Source organism: Salvelinus namaycush, chromosome 9 (assembly GCF_016432855.1).
Source record: "Salvelinus namaycush isolate Seneca chromosome 9, SaNama_1.0, whole genome shotgun sequence".
Taxonomy (NCBI): Eukaryota; Metazoa; Chordata; class Actinopteri; order Salmoniformes; family Salmonidae; genus Salvelinus; species Salvelinus namaycush.
The window spans coordinates 33,851,975-33,869,778 of NC_052315.1; the positions used below are offsets into that span (position 1 = coordinate 33,851,975).

Sequence of the window (17,804 nt, forward strand, 5' to 3'; positions counted from 1 at the left end):
TTCTTCTTACGGAGCCACTCTTTAGTTGCCCTGGCTGTGTGTTTCGGGTCGTTGTCATGCTGGAAGACCCAGCCACGACCCATCTTCAATGCTCTTACTGAGGGAAGGAGGTTGTTGGCCAAGATCTCACGATACATGGCCCCATCCATCCTCCCTTCAATACGGTGCAGTCGTCCTGTCCCCTTTGCAGAAAAGCATCCCCAAAGAATGATGTTTCCACCTCCATGCTTCACGGTTGGGATGGTGTTCTTGGGGTTGTACTCATCCTTCTTCTTCCTCCAAACACGGCGAGTGGAGTTTAGACCAAAGATATCTATTTTTGTCTCATCAGACCACATGACCTTCTCCCATTCCTCCTCTGGATCATCCAGATGGTCATTGGCAAACTTCAGACGGGCCTGTACATGCGCTGGCTTGAGCAGGGGGACCTTGCGTGCGCTGCAGGATTTTAATCCATGACGGCGTAGTGTGTTACTAATGGTTTTCTTTGAGACTGTGGTCCCAGCTCTCTTCAGGTCATTGACCAGGTCCTGCCATGTAGTTCTGGGCTGATCCCTCACCTTCCTCATGATCATTGATGCCCCACGAGGTGAGATCTTGCATGGAGCCCCAGACCGAGGGTGATTGACCGTCATCTTGAACTTCTTTCATTTTCTAATAATTGCGCCAACAGTTGTTGCCTTCTCACCAAGCTGCTTGCCTATTGTCCTGTAGCCCATCCCAGCTTTGTGCAGGTCTACAATTTTATCCCTGATGTCCTTACACAGCTCTCTGGTCTTGGCCATTGTGGAGAGGTTGGAGTCTGTTTGATTGAGTGTGTGGACAGGTGTATTTTATACAGGTAACGAGTTCAAACATGTGCAGTTAATACAGGTAATGAGTGGATAACAGGAGGGCTTCGTAAAGAAAAACTAACAGGTTTGTGAGAGACGGAATTCTTACTGGTTGGTAAATACTTATGTCATGCAATAAAATGCAAATGAATTACTTAAAAATCATACAATGTGATTTTCTGGATTTTTGTTGTAGATTCCGTCTCTCACAGTTGAAGTGTACCTATGATAAAAATTACAGACCTTTACATGCTTTGTAAGTAGGAAAATCGGCAGTGTATCAAATACTTGTTCTCCCCACTGTATGGGATGAGTAATGCAAGATATGTAAACATTATTAAAGTGTCAATCCATCATTGAATTGAGAATGACTCATAAATTCCAGTTAAATTATTGAATTTGAATTTAATTTGAATTTAAGTAGTAAACAGGATACAGAATTGCAATTCAAATTTGAATTCAAGGAAATGTAATTCAATTCAATGAAATTCAATGAAATTCAAATGCCTCTTCTATTCTATATTAGGTATTGTCTATACAAATATACATCTTGTACATAAAACATCAAACATGACGTTATACACATGCATAACATTTTTGTTGAAACAATAGATTTCCAGGACAAACTCTTAAAATGAATGACCAAGAAAACAAAACCTATATACGAATATAATAAGTTATTTTCTTTCATGAATCACGTACTGTACATATGGTTCAATATGAGAATACATTAGTTTAACCCTCATGTTGACCCTGAGGCCTTCAAAAATAAGCTAAATAAATGAAATGGTTAGTGGAAATATAATTGCCTACTCTAAGCACTAAGGTTAAAAGAGGATATGAACATTGTTTCCAGAGAAAAGTGATATATTCTTTGGTATCTGGAAGTGTGACCTGTAAGATTCAATGAAACTCCCATCTTCTATGACTGAGTGGAACTTCTTTGAAATGCACTGAATTAAATTCTACTTCCAATTTCAATTAATGAGTTGAATGTGAGTAAATTCCAAAATTCTGAATTGAGCCCAACCCTGGTGCTAAGCACCTCTATGTCTTTTCTCTCTCCAGGAGGCTAAAGGTGACTTCATCAGGTAAGAACAGTTATTATGTATCTCTACTAGAGGTCGACCGATTATGATTTTTCAATACCGATACCGATTATTGGAGGACCAAAAAAAGCTGATACCGATTAATCGGCTGATTTTTTAAATTTATTTGTAATAATGACGATTACAACAATAATGAATGAACACTTATTTTAACTTTATATAATACATCAATAAAATCAATTTAGCCTCAAATAAATAATGAAACATGTTCAATTTGGTTTAAATAATGCAAAAACAAAGTGTTGGAGAAGAAAGTAAAAGTGCAATATGTGCCATGTAAGAAAGCTAACGTTTAAGTTCCTTGCTCAGAACATGAGAACATATGAAAGCTGGTGGTTCCTTTTAACATGAGTCTTCAATATTCCCAGGTAAAAAGTTTTAGGTTGTAGTTATTATAGGAATTATAGGACTATTTCTCTCTATACGATTTGTATTTCATATACCTTTGACTATTGGATGTTCTTATAGGCACTTTAGTATTGCCAGTGTAACAGTATAGCTTCCGTCCCTCTCCTCACTCCTACCTGGGCTCGAACCAGGAACACATCGACAACAGCCACCCTCGAAGCAGCGTTACCCATGCAGAGCAAGGGGAACAACTACTCCAAGTCTTAGAGCGAGTGACGTTTGAAACGCTATTAGCGCGCACCCCGCTAACTAGCTAGCCATTTCACATCGGTTACACCTGCCTAATCTCGGGAGTTGATAGGCTTGAAGTCATAAACAGCGCAATGCTTGAAGCATTGCGAAGAGCTGGCAAAACGCAGGAAAGTGCTGTTTGAATGAATGCTTACAAGCCTGCTGCTGCCTACCACCGCTCAGTCAGACTGCTCTATCAAATCATAGACTTAATTATAACATAATAACACACAGAAATACGAGCCTTAGGTCATTAATATGGTCGAATCCGGAAACTATCATCTCGAAAACAAAACGTTTATTCTTTCAGTTAAATACGGAACCGTTCCATATTTTATCTAACGAGTGGCATCCATAAGTCTAAATATTCCTGTTACATTGCACAACCTTCAATGTTATGTCATAATGTAACGGCTTTCGTCTTCCTCCTCGTCTGAGGAGGAGAAGTTTGAAGGATCGGAGGACCAATGCGCAGTGTGGTAATTGTCCATAATGTTTAATTAAAGACAATAAACGTGAACACTACAAAATACAAAACAACCAATGTGAAAAACCGAAACAGTTCTGTCTGGTGCAGACACACGAAGACTGAAGACAACCACCCACAAAACCCAACACAAAACAGGCTACCTAAATATGGTTCCCAATCAGAGACAACACAAAACAGCTGCCTCTGATTGAGAACCATATCAGGCCAAACACAGAAATAGGAAAACATAGAAATACAAACATAGACTGCCCACCCCAACTTACGCCCTGACCATACTAAATAAAGACAAAACAAAGGAAATAAAGGTCAGAACGTGACACATAATTATGTAAAATTCTGGCAAATTAGTTCGCAACGAGCCAGGCGGCCCAAACTGTTGCATATACCCTGACTCTGCGTGCAATGAACGCAAGAGAAGTGACACAATTTCATCTGGTTAATATTTCCTGCTAACCTGGATTTCTTTTAGCTAAATATGCAGGTTTAAAAATATATACTTCTGTGTATTGATTTTAAGAAAGGCATTGATGTTTATGGTTAGGTACACGTTGGAGCAACGACAGTCCTGTTTCGCGAATGCTCACCGCATCGATTATATGCAACGCAGGACACGCTAGATAAACTAGTAATATCATCAACCATGTGTAGTTAACTAGTGATTATGATTGATTGATTGATTGTTTTTTATAAGATAAGTTTAATGCTAGCTAGCAACTTACCTTGGCTTCTTACTGCATTCGCGTAACTTCCTCGTGGAGTGCAATGTAATCAGGTGGTTAGAGCGTTGGACTAGTTAACCGTAAGTTTGCAAGATTGAATCCCCGAGCTGACAAGGTAAAAATCTGTCGTTCTGCCCCTGAACAAGGCAGTTAACCCACCGTTCCTAGGCCGTCATTGAAAATAAGAATGTGTTCTTAACTGACTTGCCTAGTTAAATAAAGGTGTAAAAAAAAAAACGTCCAAATCGGTGTCCAAAAATATCGATTTCCGATTGTTATGAAAACTTGAAATTGGCCCTAATTAATCGGCCATTCCGATTAATCGGTCGACCTCTAATCTCTACTACAGTAAGCTGTATGTGTATAATGTACAATAGAGGGGAGGTGGCCCACGTGTTTCTTTGGTTTTTGTTTGAGGGGAAGGTGGGATAGGTGTGTGTGTGTGTGTGTGTTTGTGTTTGTCTGTGTGTTGACTAAAATGTCAAATGTGTGTGTGTGTGTATGCGCGTGTGTGACAGGGGAACAATTACACCCTGTGTAGGGGGTCTGTCCCTGGCCCTCTGAGCCCCTCAGAGCAGCAAAGCAAATCGCTCCGCTCCCTCTCCTCTCAAAGGACCTGCCTTTGTCTGCCTGTCCTCCATCCCTCTATCCCTCTCTCCCTTTCTTCTCAACCCCAGTCCCCTGATTCACTCTCTCCATCCAGCTCTGAAGAGTCTGTCTTTAGAGAGGGTCAGTGGGGCGTAGCTTATTATAGTGCATGGCTGTGTGTATGTGTGTGGTGTGTGTGTGTGTGTGTGTGTGTGTGTGTGTGTGTGTGTGTGTGACAGGGCTCCACTGTGCATGACTGCTAGCCAATTAAGACCAGAGCAGTGTAACCGGGTGAGACGAAGCCAGGGAGGGCAGCTCACATGATGAGCCTTCTGCCCCCTAAAACAGTTTGCTCTCTATTGATTTACACTTTAATGGGAATGCATGATACGTCGGCCACTGTATCGGTTTGGACAGTGAAGGTTAGAAGCATCGTAGTGAAAATGTGCATTTAAAAAATTACATGTGGTTGCAATTATATTACAATGTATAACTTTGGTCATTTATAATGGTGTTTTTGCGTTATTATCTTTCTTTAAATACAGATGATTGCAAGGCCTTTACAGTTAAAGGGAAACACATACAGTATCTTATCGTTGCTCTGTATTTTAGAGATGTAAAGGATACAGATTATTCATCAGTGTGTGAGCGGTGAAGACAGTGTAGATTAGAGGGTTGAACAGCGTTCACCTTTGACCCCATTTCCTCTTCCTCACAGAGAGTATAAATAAATATGGCATCCCACTGAGATCTGGAATGTGACACACACACACAGAAAAGGAGGTCATGAGATGTAGTGGAGGATAAATTATGTTTACACACCTTTTTTGGTGAATAAATAGCATTTACAGACATATTAGGCTAAATATTATGCTAGCATTGTTTGCTAGCCTTTTGGGGGCCCTAGGTGGGATTTGGTTGGTGGGCCCCCCCACTTCGCGTGCAAAACATTTTAGTGGCCTCCTTCTAGATGGCGGAGAGAAAGTTTTCTGCAATCGTACACAGTTTTCCATGGGGCAGAGAACATTTTGCAATTTTTTTAAAACATGTCATGCAATTCTACTAATTTTGCCATGGGCAGATAGAAACATTTAGCAGTTTTACAGCAAATTTCCTGCAATTCTACACATTTTTCCTTGGGAGGGTGGAGAGACATTTTTGCAGTTTTAAAGTAAATTTCCTGCCATTCGACACATTTTGCCATGTCTTATGCCATGTAAATGATATCTGAGTGGGAGTGACTTACAAAATCAATGGGGGTCCCCTGGAGGTCAAAGCCCCTGGGCAACAGTAAGTTGAGACCCCGACTGAGTTTAAAAAAAAATATATATATATCTATATACACTGCTCAAAAAAGTAAAGGGAACACTTAAACAACACAATGTAACTCCAAGTCAATCACACTTCTGTGAAATCAAACTGTCCACTTAGGAAGCAACACTGATTGACAATAAATTTCACATGCTGTTGTGCAAATGGAATAGACAAAAGGTGGAAATTATAGGCAATTAGCAGACACCCCCAATAAAGGAATGGTTCTGCAGGTGGTGACCACAGACCACTTCTCAGTTCCTATGCTTCCTGGCTGATGTTTTGGTCACTTTTGAATGCTGGCGGTGCTTTCACTCTAGTGGTAGCATGAGACGGAGTCTACAACCCACACAAGTGGCTCAGGTAGTGCAGTTCATCCAGGATGGCACATCAATGCGAGCTGTGGCAAAAAGGTTTGCTGTGTCTGTCAGCGTAGTGTCCAGAGCATGGAGGCGCTACCAGGAGACAGGCCAGTACATCAGGAGACGTGGAGGAGGCCGTAGGAGGGCAACAACCCAGCAGCAGGACCGCTACCTCCGCCTTTGTGCAAGGAGGTGCACTGCCAGAGCCCTGCAAAAGGACCTCCAGCAGGCCACAAATGTGCATGTGTCAGCATATGGTCTCACAAGGGGTCTGAGGATCTCATCTCGGTACCTAATGGCAGTCAGGCTACCTCTGGCGAGCACATGGAGGGCTGTGCGGCCCCACAAAGAAATGCCACCCAACACCATGACTGACCCACCGCCAAACCGGTCATGCTGGAGGATGTTGCAGGCAGCAGAACGTTCTCCACGGCGTCTCCAGACTCTGTCACGTCTGTCACATGTGCTCATGTGCTCAGTGTGAACCTGCTTTCATCTGTGAAGAGCACAGGGCGCCAGTGGCGAATTTGCCAATCTTGGTGTTCTCTGGCAAATGCCAAACGTCCTGCGTCGTGTTGGGCTGTAAGCACAACCCCCACCTGTGGACGTCGGGCCCTCATACCACCCTCATGGAGTCTGTTTCTGACCGTTTGAGCAGACACATGCACATTTGTGGCCTGCTGGAGGTCATTTTGCAGGGCTCTGGCAGTGCTCCTCCTTGCACAAAGGCGGAGGTAGCGGTCCTGCTGCTGGGTTGTTGCCCTCCTACGGCCTCCTCCACGTCTCTTGATGTACTGGCCTGTCTCCTGGTAGCGCCTCCATGCTCTGGACACTACGCTGACAGACACAGCAAACCTTCTTGCCACAGCTCGCATTGATGTGCCATCCTGGATGAACTGCACTACCTGAGCCACTTGTGTGGGTTGTAGACTCCGTCTCATGCTACCACTAGAGTGAAAGCACCGCCAGCATTCAAAAGTGACCAAAACATCAGCCAGGAAGCATAGGAACTGAGAAGTGGTCTGTGGTCACCACCTGCAGAACCACTCCTTTATTGGGGGTGTCTTGCTAATTGCCTATAATTTCCACCTTTTGTCTATTCCATTTGCACAACAGCATGTGAAATTTATTGTCAATCAGTGTTGCTTCCTAAGTGGACAGTTTGATTTCACAGAAGTGTGATTGACTTGGAGTTACATTGTGTTGTTTAAGTGTTCCCTTTATTTTTTTGAGCAGTGTATAATAAATACAAAGGTTTTCGTTTTTTGGGGTCGGGAGTCCTGGGCGACCGCATATGTCGCTTATGCCTGGGGTTGGCTCTGATTCTTTGTGCTGTGGTTTCCAGATTGGGTGGTAGAGGTTGGGATTGGGAACCATTGCTCTAGGTCAGGTGTTAGGTTACTGTTATATTTCCAGAGTGTTGGCTGCCTTGTTTCCAGGGCTTTCCCCCAGTCTCAGTCTCAGGGGGCTGGGAGGGTTAGGGGATTACAGAGGGGTTTAAGACTGGGAGTCTGGGGTCTTCGTCATCTCTCTCTCTCTCTCTCTCTCTCTCTCTCTCTCTCTCTCTCTCTCTCTCTCTCTCTCTCTCTCTCTCTCTCTCTCTCTCTCTCTCTCTCTCTCTCTCTCTCTCTCTCTCTCTCTCTCTCTCTCTCTCTCTCTCTCTCTCTCTCTCTCTCTCTCTCTCTCTCTCTCTCTCTCTCTCTCTCTCTCTCTCTCTCTCTCTCTCTCTCTCTCTCTCTCTCTCTCTCTCTCTCTCTCTCTCTCTCTCTCTCTCTCTCTCTCTCTCTCTCTCTCTCTCTCTCTCTCTCTCTCTCTCTCTCTCTCTCTCTCTCTCTCTCTCTCTCTCTCTCTCTCTCTCTCTCTCTCTCTCTCTCTCTCTCTCTCTCTCTCTCTCTCTCTCTCTCTCTCTCTCTCTCTCTCTCTCTCTCTCTCTCTCTCTCTCTCTCTCTCTCTCTCTCTCTCTCTCTCTCTCTCTCTCTCTCTCTCTCTCTCTCTCTCTCTCTCTCTCTCTCTCTCTCTCTCTCTCTCTCTCTCTCTCTCTCTCTCTCTCTCTCTCTCTCTCTCTCTCTCTCTCTCTCTCTCTCTCTCTCTCTCTCTCTCTCTCTCTCTCTCTCCAGCTGTTCCCTAGATAACGCCCAGCCAGCTGTGTGACTGTCTCACCAGTCCCCCTAAAACACAACAGGGTAGCATTATCCCCCTCCCCTCCCCACCTTGTCAGTTACTAACTCTGGCCAAACCCTTAGATGAATCATGAGGAAATACCCTTAGATTAAAGTCAATACATCATTGTAGTAGACAAACATCACATTATTGGAGACACCTTTTGGAGGGGCATATATCACTAATGCCAATCTGTCTCCAACACCTCTTGGCAGTTTGAGTTCAGTGTGTGTTCACAGTAATGACGTGCGTGTTTCTGTATGTGTTGCAGTAATGACGTGACAAGGTCAGACCTGAAGAAGCTTCCAGCTTTGCCGACTCAGGCCCTGAAGGAACACCCATCTCTGGCCTACTGGTTAGTCCCAGCCTGTGTTATTGGCCCAATTGACCAGGGCCACCAAACTCTACTGCCTGGTTGCTCGACCTGGCTGATATGATTCAGTTATATTTTGTGTATGTTTTCCGTTCCAGTGAGGACCGGGTGATAGAACACTACAAGAAGCTCAATGGACAGTCCAGAGGGCAGGCCATAGTCAAGTAAGACTGGACAGGGGAAGGGTGTGTGTGTGTGTGTGTGTATGTGTGTGTCTCGTGTTCTCTTTCTGCATGCTCCCTCTCTTGAGCTGTGTGTGTTCAGACATCTCTCTTACATGCTGAGTGTGTATCCATGTGTGTGTGTGTGTGTGTGTGTGTGTGTGTGTGTGTGTGTGTGTGTGTGTGTGTGTGTGTGTGTGTGTGTGTTTATGGTGCTCTCTCTTCAGTGTATGCTGTGAAGTTGAACACTGGGAGCTCTCTGACTGACTAATGTCTCTCTCTGTGTGTCTCTGTATCTTTGTCTTTTACAGTTATATGAGCATCGCTGAGTCGCTACCTACATATGGAGTACATTACTACACTGTTAAGGTAAAACTTTATCACCTAGTCACACACTCTCTCTCTTGGGGTTGGGGGCTGAGTGGGTGGGTGAGTTTTTTTGGGGGGGGGGGGGGGGCTTTGGGGGGCTATGAAATACACACACAACCTCTGATGTGTGTGTCTTCTCGCTGTGCGTGTCAGGATAAGCAGGGAATTCCGTGGTGGCTGGGACTGAGTTATAAAGGAATCTTCCAGTATGACTACCAAGACAAGGTCAAACCCAGGAAGGTAAGACACAGACATTAATTATCTCTCTCTCTTTCAATCTGCATTGTGTGTCTGAAGTTTTATAAAGATGTAACATCCTGTCAGTCCATCAGTCACCTGGTAGTCTATTAAATTCTTTCACCTTTGACCCTAGTAATGTCCAACGTCTCCTCGCTAGATGAACGGACACACACACACACACACATGCCGTCTGTGAACTCTGACCCCTCAGCCCTGACAAAGGCTTCCTGTCTGCCTCAGCTTTCCTGTTTGCCCATCCTGTTCCAGTGTGTGTTTGCGTGTGTGTGTGTGTGCGTGCATTCCAGTCTAAATGTCTCACCACTGTGCCCCCTTCCCCCCCAGATTCCAGCTCTATCCCATAATAGTCTCATATCCTGATGTTTCCTAGATGTTACCGTGGAGACAGGATGGGAATGCTGGCCTAGTCTCCTATTTTAGGTCACAGGAATGAGTTGGGAGTTGGAGAACCAAAAATTGGTTCTGTGAAGTTCCCAGAACATTTGTAAGGTTGCCGCACATGTTCTCATAACACAAAAACTGTTAGTCATTCTGATGATTATCGCCTGATGTTGCAAGAACGTTCCTAGAGCACTTTTAATCAGTTATTTAAAGGTTCCCAGAATATTTCATTAGGTTGTGGGAACAGTCTGGGGAGAACATTGTGGGGACATCACGAAGGATATTGAGATGTTGCTTCAATATATCCACATCATTTTCTTTCCTAATGATGCCATCTATTTTGTGAAGTGCACCAGTCCCTCCTGCAGCAAAGCACCCCCACAACATGATGCTGCCACCCCCATGCTTCACGGTTGGGATGGTGTTCTTCGGCTTGCAAGCGTTCCCCTTTTTCCTCCAAACATAACGATGTCATTATGGCCAAACAGTTCTATTTTTGTTTTATCAGACCAGAGGACATTTCTCCAAAAAGTACGATCTTTGTCCCCATGTGCAGTTGCAAACCATAGTCTGGCTTTTTTATGGCTGTTTTGGAGCAGTGGCTTCTTCCTTGCTGAACGGCCTTTCAGGTTATGTCGATATAGAACTCGTTTTACTGTGGATATAGATACTTTTGTACCTGTTTCCTCCAGCATCTTCACAAGGTCCTTTGCTTTTGTTCTGGGATTGATTTGCACTTTTCGCACCACAGTATGTTCATCTCTAGGAGACAGAACGCGTCTCCTTCCTGAGCGGTATGATGGCTGCGTGGTCCCATGGTGTTTACACTTGCGTACTATTGTTTGTACAGGTGAACGTGGTACCTTCAGGCGTTTGGAAATTGCTCCCAAGGATGAACCAGACTTGTGGAGGTCTATAATCTTTTTTTCTGAGGTCTTGGCTGATTTATTTTGATTTTTCCATTATGTCAAGCAAAGAGGCACTGAGTTTGAAGGCCTTGAAATACATCCACAGGTACACCTCCAATTGACTCAAATTATATCAATTTGCCTATCAGAACTTCTAAAGCTATGACATAATTTTCTGGAATTTCCCAAGCTGTTTAAAGGCACAGTCAACTTAGTGTATGTAAACTTCTGACCCACTGGAATTGTGATACAGTGAATTATAAGTGAAGTCATCTGTCTGCAACCAATTGTTGGAAAAATTACTTCTGTCATGCACAAAGTAGATGTCCTAACCCACGTGCCAAAACGATAGAAATTTGTGGAGTGGTTAAAAAACGAGGTTTAATGACTCCAACCTAAGTGTATGTAAACTTCCGACTTCAACTGTATCTAAATCTAAAGGAAAATGATGCAAATCTAAAAGTAACTTCTATTACCATTGCCAACTATGTAAAAATAGTCTACATAGAGCCAACAAATTAAAACATTGCATCCTGCAGGCAGAAAATATCCTGATAAAAATAAATATCCTATGAATCACATTGGCTACACATGGCCTGTCTTCAACTTGAAACATTGTATCAACTATCAACTGGGTTTGGCCCGAAGCTAGAGCTAGCAAACTTGCTACATTGTATAAAATATTCTGGTCCCTCAGAGTTTCTGCGCCTGTACCCTCTGGACAGACACAGCTGTAGGCTATTTGTGCAAGGAATAAGAAATGATCAGGTATTTTATGACGTTTCCACTGGATCAGAGCATTACATTTTTCCCTTTCATGCCAATTGGTTATCTAAAGGGAGAGAGCTGTAAATATTTTTCAAGTAAATTGAGGAACTATTGTAATTCTCAATGCATTCAAACAAACAAACAGACTTTGTTTACTTGCTGTTTGAGTTGAAGAAAAAAAATATTTGAGAAGCTCCACAGCTCATTAGTGGTGGTGAGTTAAGACATCCCCAAATGGGAACATACACTACATTTCAAAAGTTTGGGGTCACTTAGAAATGTCCTTGTTTTTGAAAGAAAAGCAAAACATTTTGTCCATTAAAATAACATCAAATTGATCAGAAATACAGTGAAGACATTGTTAATTTTGTAAATGACTATAGTAGCTGGAAATGGCTGATTTTTAATGGAATATCTACATAGGTGTACAGAGGCCCATTATCAGCAACCATCACTCCTGTGTTCCAATGGCACGTTGTGTTAGCTAATTCAAGTTTATAATTTTAAAAGGCTAATTGATCATTAGAAAACCAATTATTGCAATTATGTTAGCACAGCTGAAAACTGTGGTTCTGATTAAAGAAGCAATAATCCTGTCCTTCTTTAGACTAGTTGAGTATCTGGAGCATCAGCATTTGTGGGTTTGATTATAGACTCAAAATGGCCAGAAACAAATAACTTTCTTCTGAAACTCATCAGTCTATTCTTGTTCTGAGAAATGAAGGCTATTCCATGCGAGAAATTGCCAAGAAACTGAAGATCTCGTACAACGCTGTGTACTACTCCCTTCACAGAACAGTGCAAACTGGCTCTAACCAGAAATGAAAGAGGAGTGGGAGGCCCCGGTGCACAACTGAGCAAGAGGACAAGTACATTAGAGTGTCTAGTACCCGCAAAACACCAGTCTCAACGTCAACAGTGAAGAGGCGACTCTGGGATGATGGCCTTCTAGGCAGAGTTCCTCTGTCCAGTGTCTGTTCTTTTGCCCATCTTAATCTTTTCTTTTTATTGGCCAGAGATATGGCTTTTTCTTTGCAACTCTGCCTATGTTTCCAAACTTTTGATTGGTACTGTATATTTGCGACTGCTTGACTGAAAACATCTCAGTCGACCAACAGCCTAACGACCAAACAATCGACCAGACAACTAAATGGGGTCAGTCCTAGTGCGGAAACACGTGCGCTTAAAAGGGTCTGTGCAGTATAGAAATGAAGACTCAATTAACAGTGTAAAATGGTTTTGTCATTAAGATCTTACATGTTAACAGTTTCATTCATAGGACATTTGAACAGCATTTAATCATACAACATATATTTTGACACTTTATATGTTGACAACCTGCACATGCAGGGTTTTGACCTGCAATATTCGGTTCCAAAGCCAAATCTTTTATCTTCTGCACCACTGGGGAAGCTCTCGCGCATCAAATTTTTTCAGTCTATAGCCATGGCAGTATAGTCAATAAGGACTACTATGCTTCCATTTTAGCATTCTTAGACATGACTAACCCAGGGAAATACTGGTAACTGGGTTATTCACCATCACTTCCCCATCCTCTTTATAAGCTGTGTACTTCTGGGCCCATATTTAGAAGGTATGCAAGACTCTGAGTGCTGATCTAGGATCACCTTTGGTTTTCAGATCATGAAAAATAAGACATGGGGGACCATATCAAGCATCTCAAAGCAGGAATTAAATCAGGTGCGTTTTTTTATGTTGAACAGTCCATTTTTACACGTTGTTTATTGTTTTTACAGTTAGTCTAAATTCTGCATTTTTGACTGGACGAAATAAAGACATCCCCTCTTTTAGTAGGTTATATATGAGCTTCAATGTCACTGTTTTTGTTTTTCAAAAGAAACATGGTTAAAGAACCTGTGGGATTGAACCTGCACTCAGCTTTGCAGACCATTAACCCTCTCCACCACCAGGGGACTGCTGTGTCCTTGCTGTATCTTCGCTGTAGGAGTGGACACCTTGTTTGCGGACAGCACAACCTAGGCTACACTTGTGAGGAACACGTTTTGGTTTATTTCACTCCATTTAGGAGTTGAAAACTGAGCTGGAAACTCTTAGGGCCCAGAATGTTGTATGCAATGTTGCAAGTTTGCTAGAGCAAACTTCAGGACAGCATGCAGATCTGTAGAAATGGTAAGATAAGTTGGCACTCAAAATGGAAAAGGTTGCCGACCCCTGGTGTAGCCTATTAGGAGTGTAACAGCAGGAGCGTAACAGCAGAATCTGCGAAGACCAGCAGCAGCAGGAGGAAGTTTTTTTCTTCTTCTGGTTAGACTATCTTGATCTCTGGCTCCCTCGAGTCATTTGTGTGTCTTAATTATTTAGGGTTAATGATCTGGCTGAAGATTGCAGGTTCAATCCCACATATTCTTTAACCATGAGGCTCAGATATACTCTACTAAAAGAGAGGAAGCTTTTATTTCGTCCCTATTTAAAAATCCAGTCAGAAAGGTTATTGAAGTGCTCCTGAGTAGTGCAGCGTTCAAAAGCACTACATCGCAGTGCTGAAGCAACACTACAGCTTGGGGTTCGATCCCAGTCTGTGTTACAGCCGGCCGTGACCGGGTGCCCCATAGGACGGCACACAGTTTTCTCTGGGGGCTTTCCTTGGCTCGTCATGCTCTAGCAACTCCTTGTGGCAGGGCCGGGCACCTGCAAGCTGACCTCATTCATCAGTCAAATGGTGTTTCCCCTGACACATTAGTGCGGCTGACTTCTGGGTTTAACGAGGCTGACTTCTGGGTTAAGCGAGGCTGACTTCTGGGTTAAGCGAGGCTGACTTCTGGGTTAAGCGAGGCTGACTTCTGGGTTTAGCGAGGCTGACTTCTGGGTTAAGCGAGTCTGACTTCTGGGTTAAGCGAGGCTGACTTCTGGGTTAAGTGAGCAGTGTGATAAGAAGTAGTGTTATTGATATTTTCTGAGGACCTCTAAGACTAGGTCAAATGTATATTGAATGAACATCAATTAAATATAATGTTGAACATAAAACAAATATGTTATGAACGTCTTGAAACTGACTGGAAATTGTGGAACATTGTGCAACCTTCGTGAATATCACAAGAATATTCTTGCAACATCCCAGACAACTCCCATAACTTAATTAAATGTTCTGGGAAACTTTAAAGAACTTAGACCAGTTGTTCTGTCAACATTCTTACAACATTAAGGGAATGTCCTGTGCAACCTAACATTAAACATTGTATAATCATCCACAAAAAGTGACATTTTTTGTGTGTTTTGGGAACATATATTTTGTGATGTCCCCACAATGTTCCCACCAAACTGTTCTCACAACCTAATGAAACATTCTGGGAACCTTTAAAGAACAGACAAAATGTGGTATGGGAAAATTCTTGCAATATCAGGCAAATGTTTTATACAAACATTGTATAATCATCAGCATGACTGGAGAGTTTCTGTTTAATGAGAACATTTACCACAACCTAACAAACGTTCAGGGAACTTTCACATAAACAATTTTGATTTGTTGGGAAAACATTACTGGTACATTGTGTTATTACCTTACCCGGAATCCTAATGAGAACATTTTGGGAATGTTTTGTGGTGGTTGTTACAGATGTTGTGCACAACGTTTTAGTGAATGTTAGGAGAACATTCTAAGGATATTTCATTTAAAACATAAACATTAAAAAAAAACTTTACAAATGTTTTGGGGATGTTATCATCCTAATGTTAGATATAATCCTATCTAGAACTTAATGGGAATCTTAGCTAATGTTCTGGTAATGTTCCCGGTTTGCTGGGAGGGGCCCTCTTGGATCTTTCATTATTGGCAGGATGTTTTCTCCCCATATCTCACCATTTGTAGATATATATACACACACACACACACAATAAAAGGCAGTGGGCCGTGCCCGGTTGAAAGGGGTCTGTACTACAATAGAGTGATTGTGTTCAGAGGGGAGGTAGAATGAAGGGAGGCTCAGGACTTCATGTTCTGGCTTCTCATCACCACACTAATGTTATCTACACACGGAGCGCTCTGAAAACATAGAGAGAGGGATGGCACTTTACAGATGGCTATTAATGTCTTTTATAACTCTGGTGTGAATTTCAATGAAGTTTGAGACCCTGTGAAAAACTGTGTATAGAGGCTGTGCATTACTGGTTACCTGACAAGGCCACTATCATTATGTCAAACTAGGATTTCAGTGTTTTAGATTAGGCTGTTTTTGTTTTCAGTTTCACATCAGGAATAGGTTGTGTTTTACTAGGGGACAACCTGGAGTGACTAGACCACCACTCTGAGGCCTTCTGACTGTTTATTTGGGGTTGTTTAAATACTTTACCCCTAACCCCACTTCTCCTCACACACACACACACACACACACACGCACACACACACACACACACACACACACACACACACACACACACACACACACACACACACACACACACACACACACACACACACACACACACACACACACACAACCATCGGTAGGAAGTTACAGCTCAACCACAGCCAGGAAAAATGCCTTGTTAGTGAGTTCTGAGTCACTTATCCAGAGATTAGGGTTTGTGAGTGACTGAAGCAGCTGCTGGTGGTTTAGTAACTGTGTGAAGCTCCAGTAGTGAGAGGAGTGTCCTTTTGACTGAGGAAATGAATTGGATTGAGATTTTCTTGACAGATATTGAGCCTATATCTCTGCTAACTAGTGTGTTGCCGGATCAGACAAGGATATATGAAGGTATGAAACAGTGATGAAAAATGAGTGAGGAGTGTGCCTTGGTTTGTAAACACCCCTCCTAACCTCACACCCTCTAACATTAACACATTAAAAAAAAATACGACCAAAACAAAAACAACAGGAAGCAGTAGGAATGTCTCCATAGTGACTAAAGAACAGTCTGGAAACATTTAACGCCCCCCAAGCTCACCGCCCTCCAACTTTCTGAGGGAGGAACTGAGAAACAGGGAGAGAAACAGGGAAAGGGGGGAACCAGTGATGGTAAGTGGGTCCCCTCTAGACCCTAGTCCCCAGACAGGCTTCTAGTCCTAGCTGACTGCTACTGTCTACAGGTACAGCTCTGCCCTGTACTAGAATAGACCTTGGCTTTACTCCAACATTACTGAGCAGTTATACACCATTCTATTCTTTATACATAACCATGGGTATCCACTTCAAGCTTTCTCAGGCATGACCTTTTCTTTGTACTCACACACGAACACACACACTGGCCTAACAGTGGACACACCCTTTTCCATTCTCAGTGCTGTGTAGAAAGACAGTGTCACCATGTCTGTATCTGATATTATTGTTCAGATTGTTCTCAGTTTCTCTAAAGCTGTTACTAAATACACACCACTTATAGAACTCCTGTCAGTTGTTAGTTTGGACAGAGCTTCTTGAATATTAAAACTGGTTTAATTCCTCATTATAATGTGCTGTACATGTACATTTTGAAGTAGCCTTCCTGTAAAATGTGACTGTGGTTTGCAGTAATGTTCTATGGCTCATTGACTATGATTACTAAAGCCTGATCTGAGGGAAGATGAAAGCGATGGTCTCAGCCCTAGTCTTTTAAACACACATGGTGTGCAAGCTTTTGTCCCTGCCCAGCAACAAACCTGATCACACTAGTTGTACTGGGATGTATTGCGGTCTCATACATATGATGCCAATGCTACAGTGTTGAGTTGACAAGATGGGGCCCACCGTACAACCTAGTTTTGAGGAAGCATGTGTGTGTCAAACACTCTCGTGATGGAAAGCTGTTACACACGCTCCCTATCTGGAATCACACATACACACCCACTCTCCTTATCTGCCTCCTATTTTTAGCACCATGCCACATTAAGTCTTCATACTCCATTGAGTGTACAGTACGCCGAGTGTGATCATAACTGCACTGATTCTCACACATGCACGCAAGCTCACACACACACACACACACATACACACACTTAGTCCATATGCTGTGTTTATATGCTCCATCTTATCCCCCTCTTCTCCTCTCCTCTTATCCCCCTCTCTACATTGTTTTTCCAGGCTGTTAAAATTCCTGGGCCGTGCCCCCTCGTCTTCTCTTCCCTCCTCTCCAGTCTGTCCTGTCCTCCCTCATCCTGCCAGTTAACTTAGTTTTCTCCTGTTGGTACAGAGTTTGTGTTTTTACCGTTTCTTAAACCATCTCACTGCCTTCACATTTCTACCACCACCATTGTTGGTGTGTATGTGTCCCAGCTGCTAGTAGTGTCTCCAGTGTAACAGTAACTGCTGTGACTGCTCTCTTTCTGTGTAACGAGAAACAGACTCAGGCCTTGTGTGTGTGTGTGTGTGTGTGTGTGTGTGTGTGTGTGTGTGTGTGTGTGTGTGTGTGTGTGTGTGTGTG

The 17,804-nt window shown here is 42.9% G+C and overlaps 1 protein-coding gene across 1 annotated transcript in view; it reads left to right on the plus strand.

Annotated features, from left to right (window-relative positions):
• Window positions 1–17,804, plus strand: part of LOC120053986 (FERM domain-containing protein 4A-like) — a 139,617-nt gene that overhangs the window by 96,372 nt on the left and 25,441 nt on the right. Inside the window, exons 7-11 of the mRNA XM_039001336.1 lie at window positions 1,902–1,924; window positions 8,483–8,566; window positions 8,683–8,748; window positions 9,057–9,114; window positions 9,268–9,354. Of these exons, the coding sequence (XP_038857264.1) occupies window positions 1,902–1,924; window positions 8,483–8,566; window positions 8,683–8,748; window positions 9,057–9,114; window positions 9,268–9,354 (318 nt within the window). The remainder of the gene's footprint in view (window positions 1–1,901; window positions 1,925–8,482; window positions 8,567–8,682; window positions 8,749–9,056; window positions 9,115–9,267; window positions 9,355–17,804) is intronic.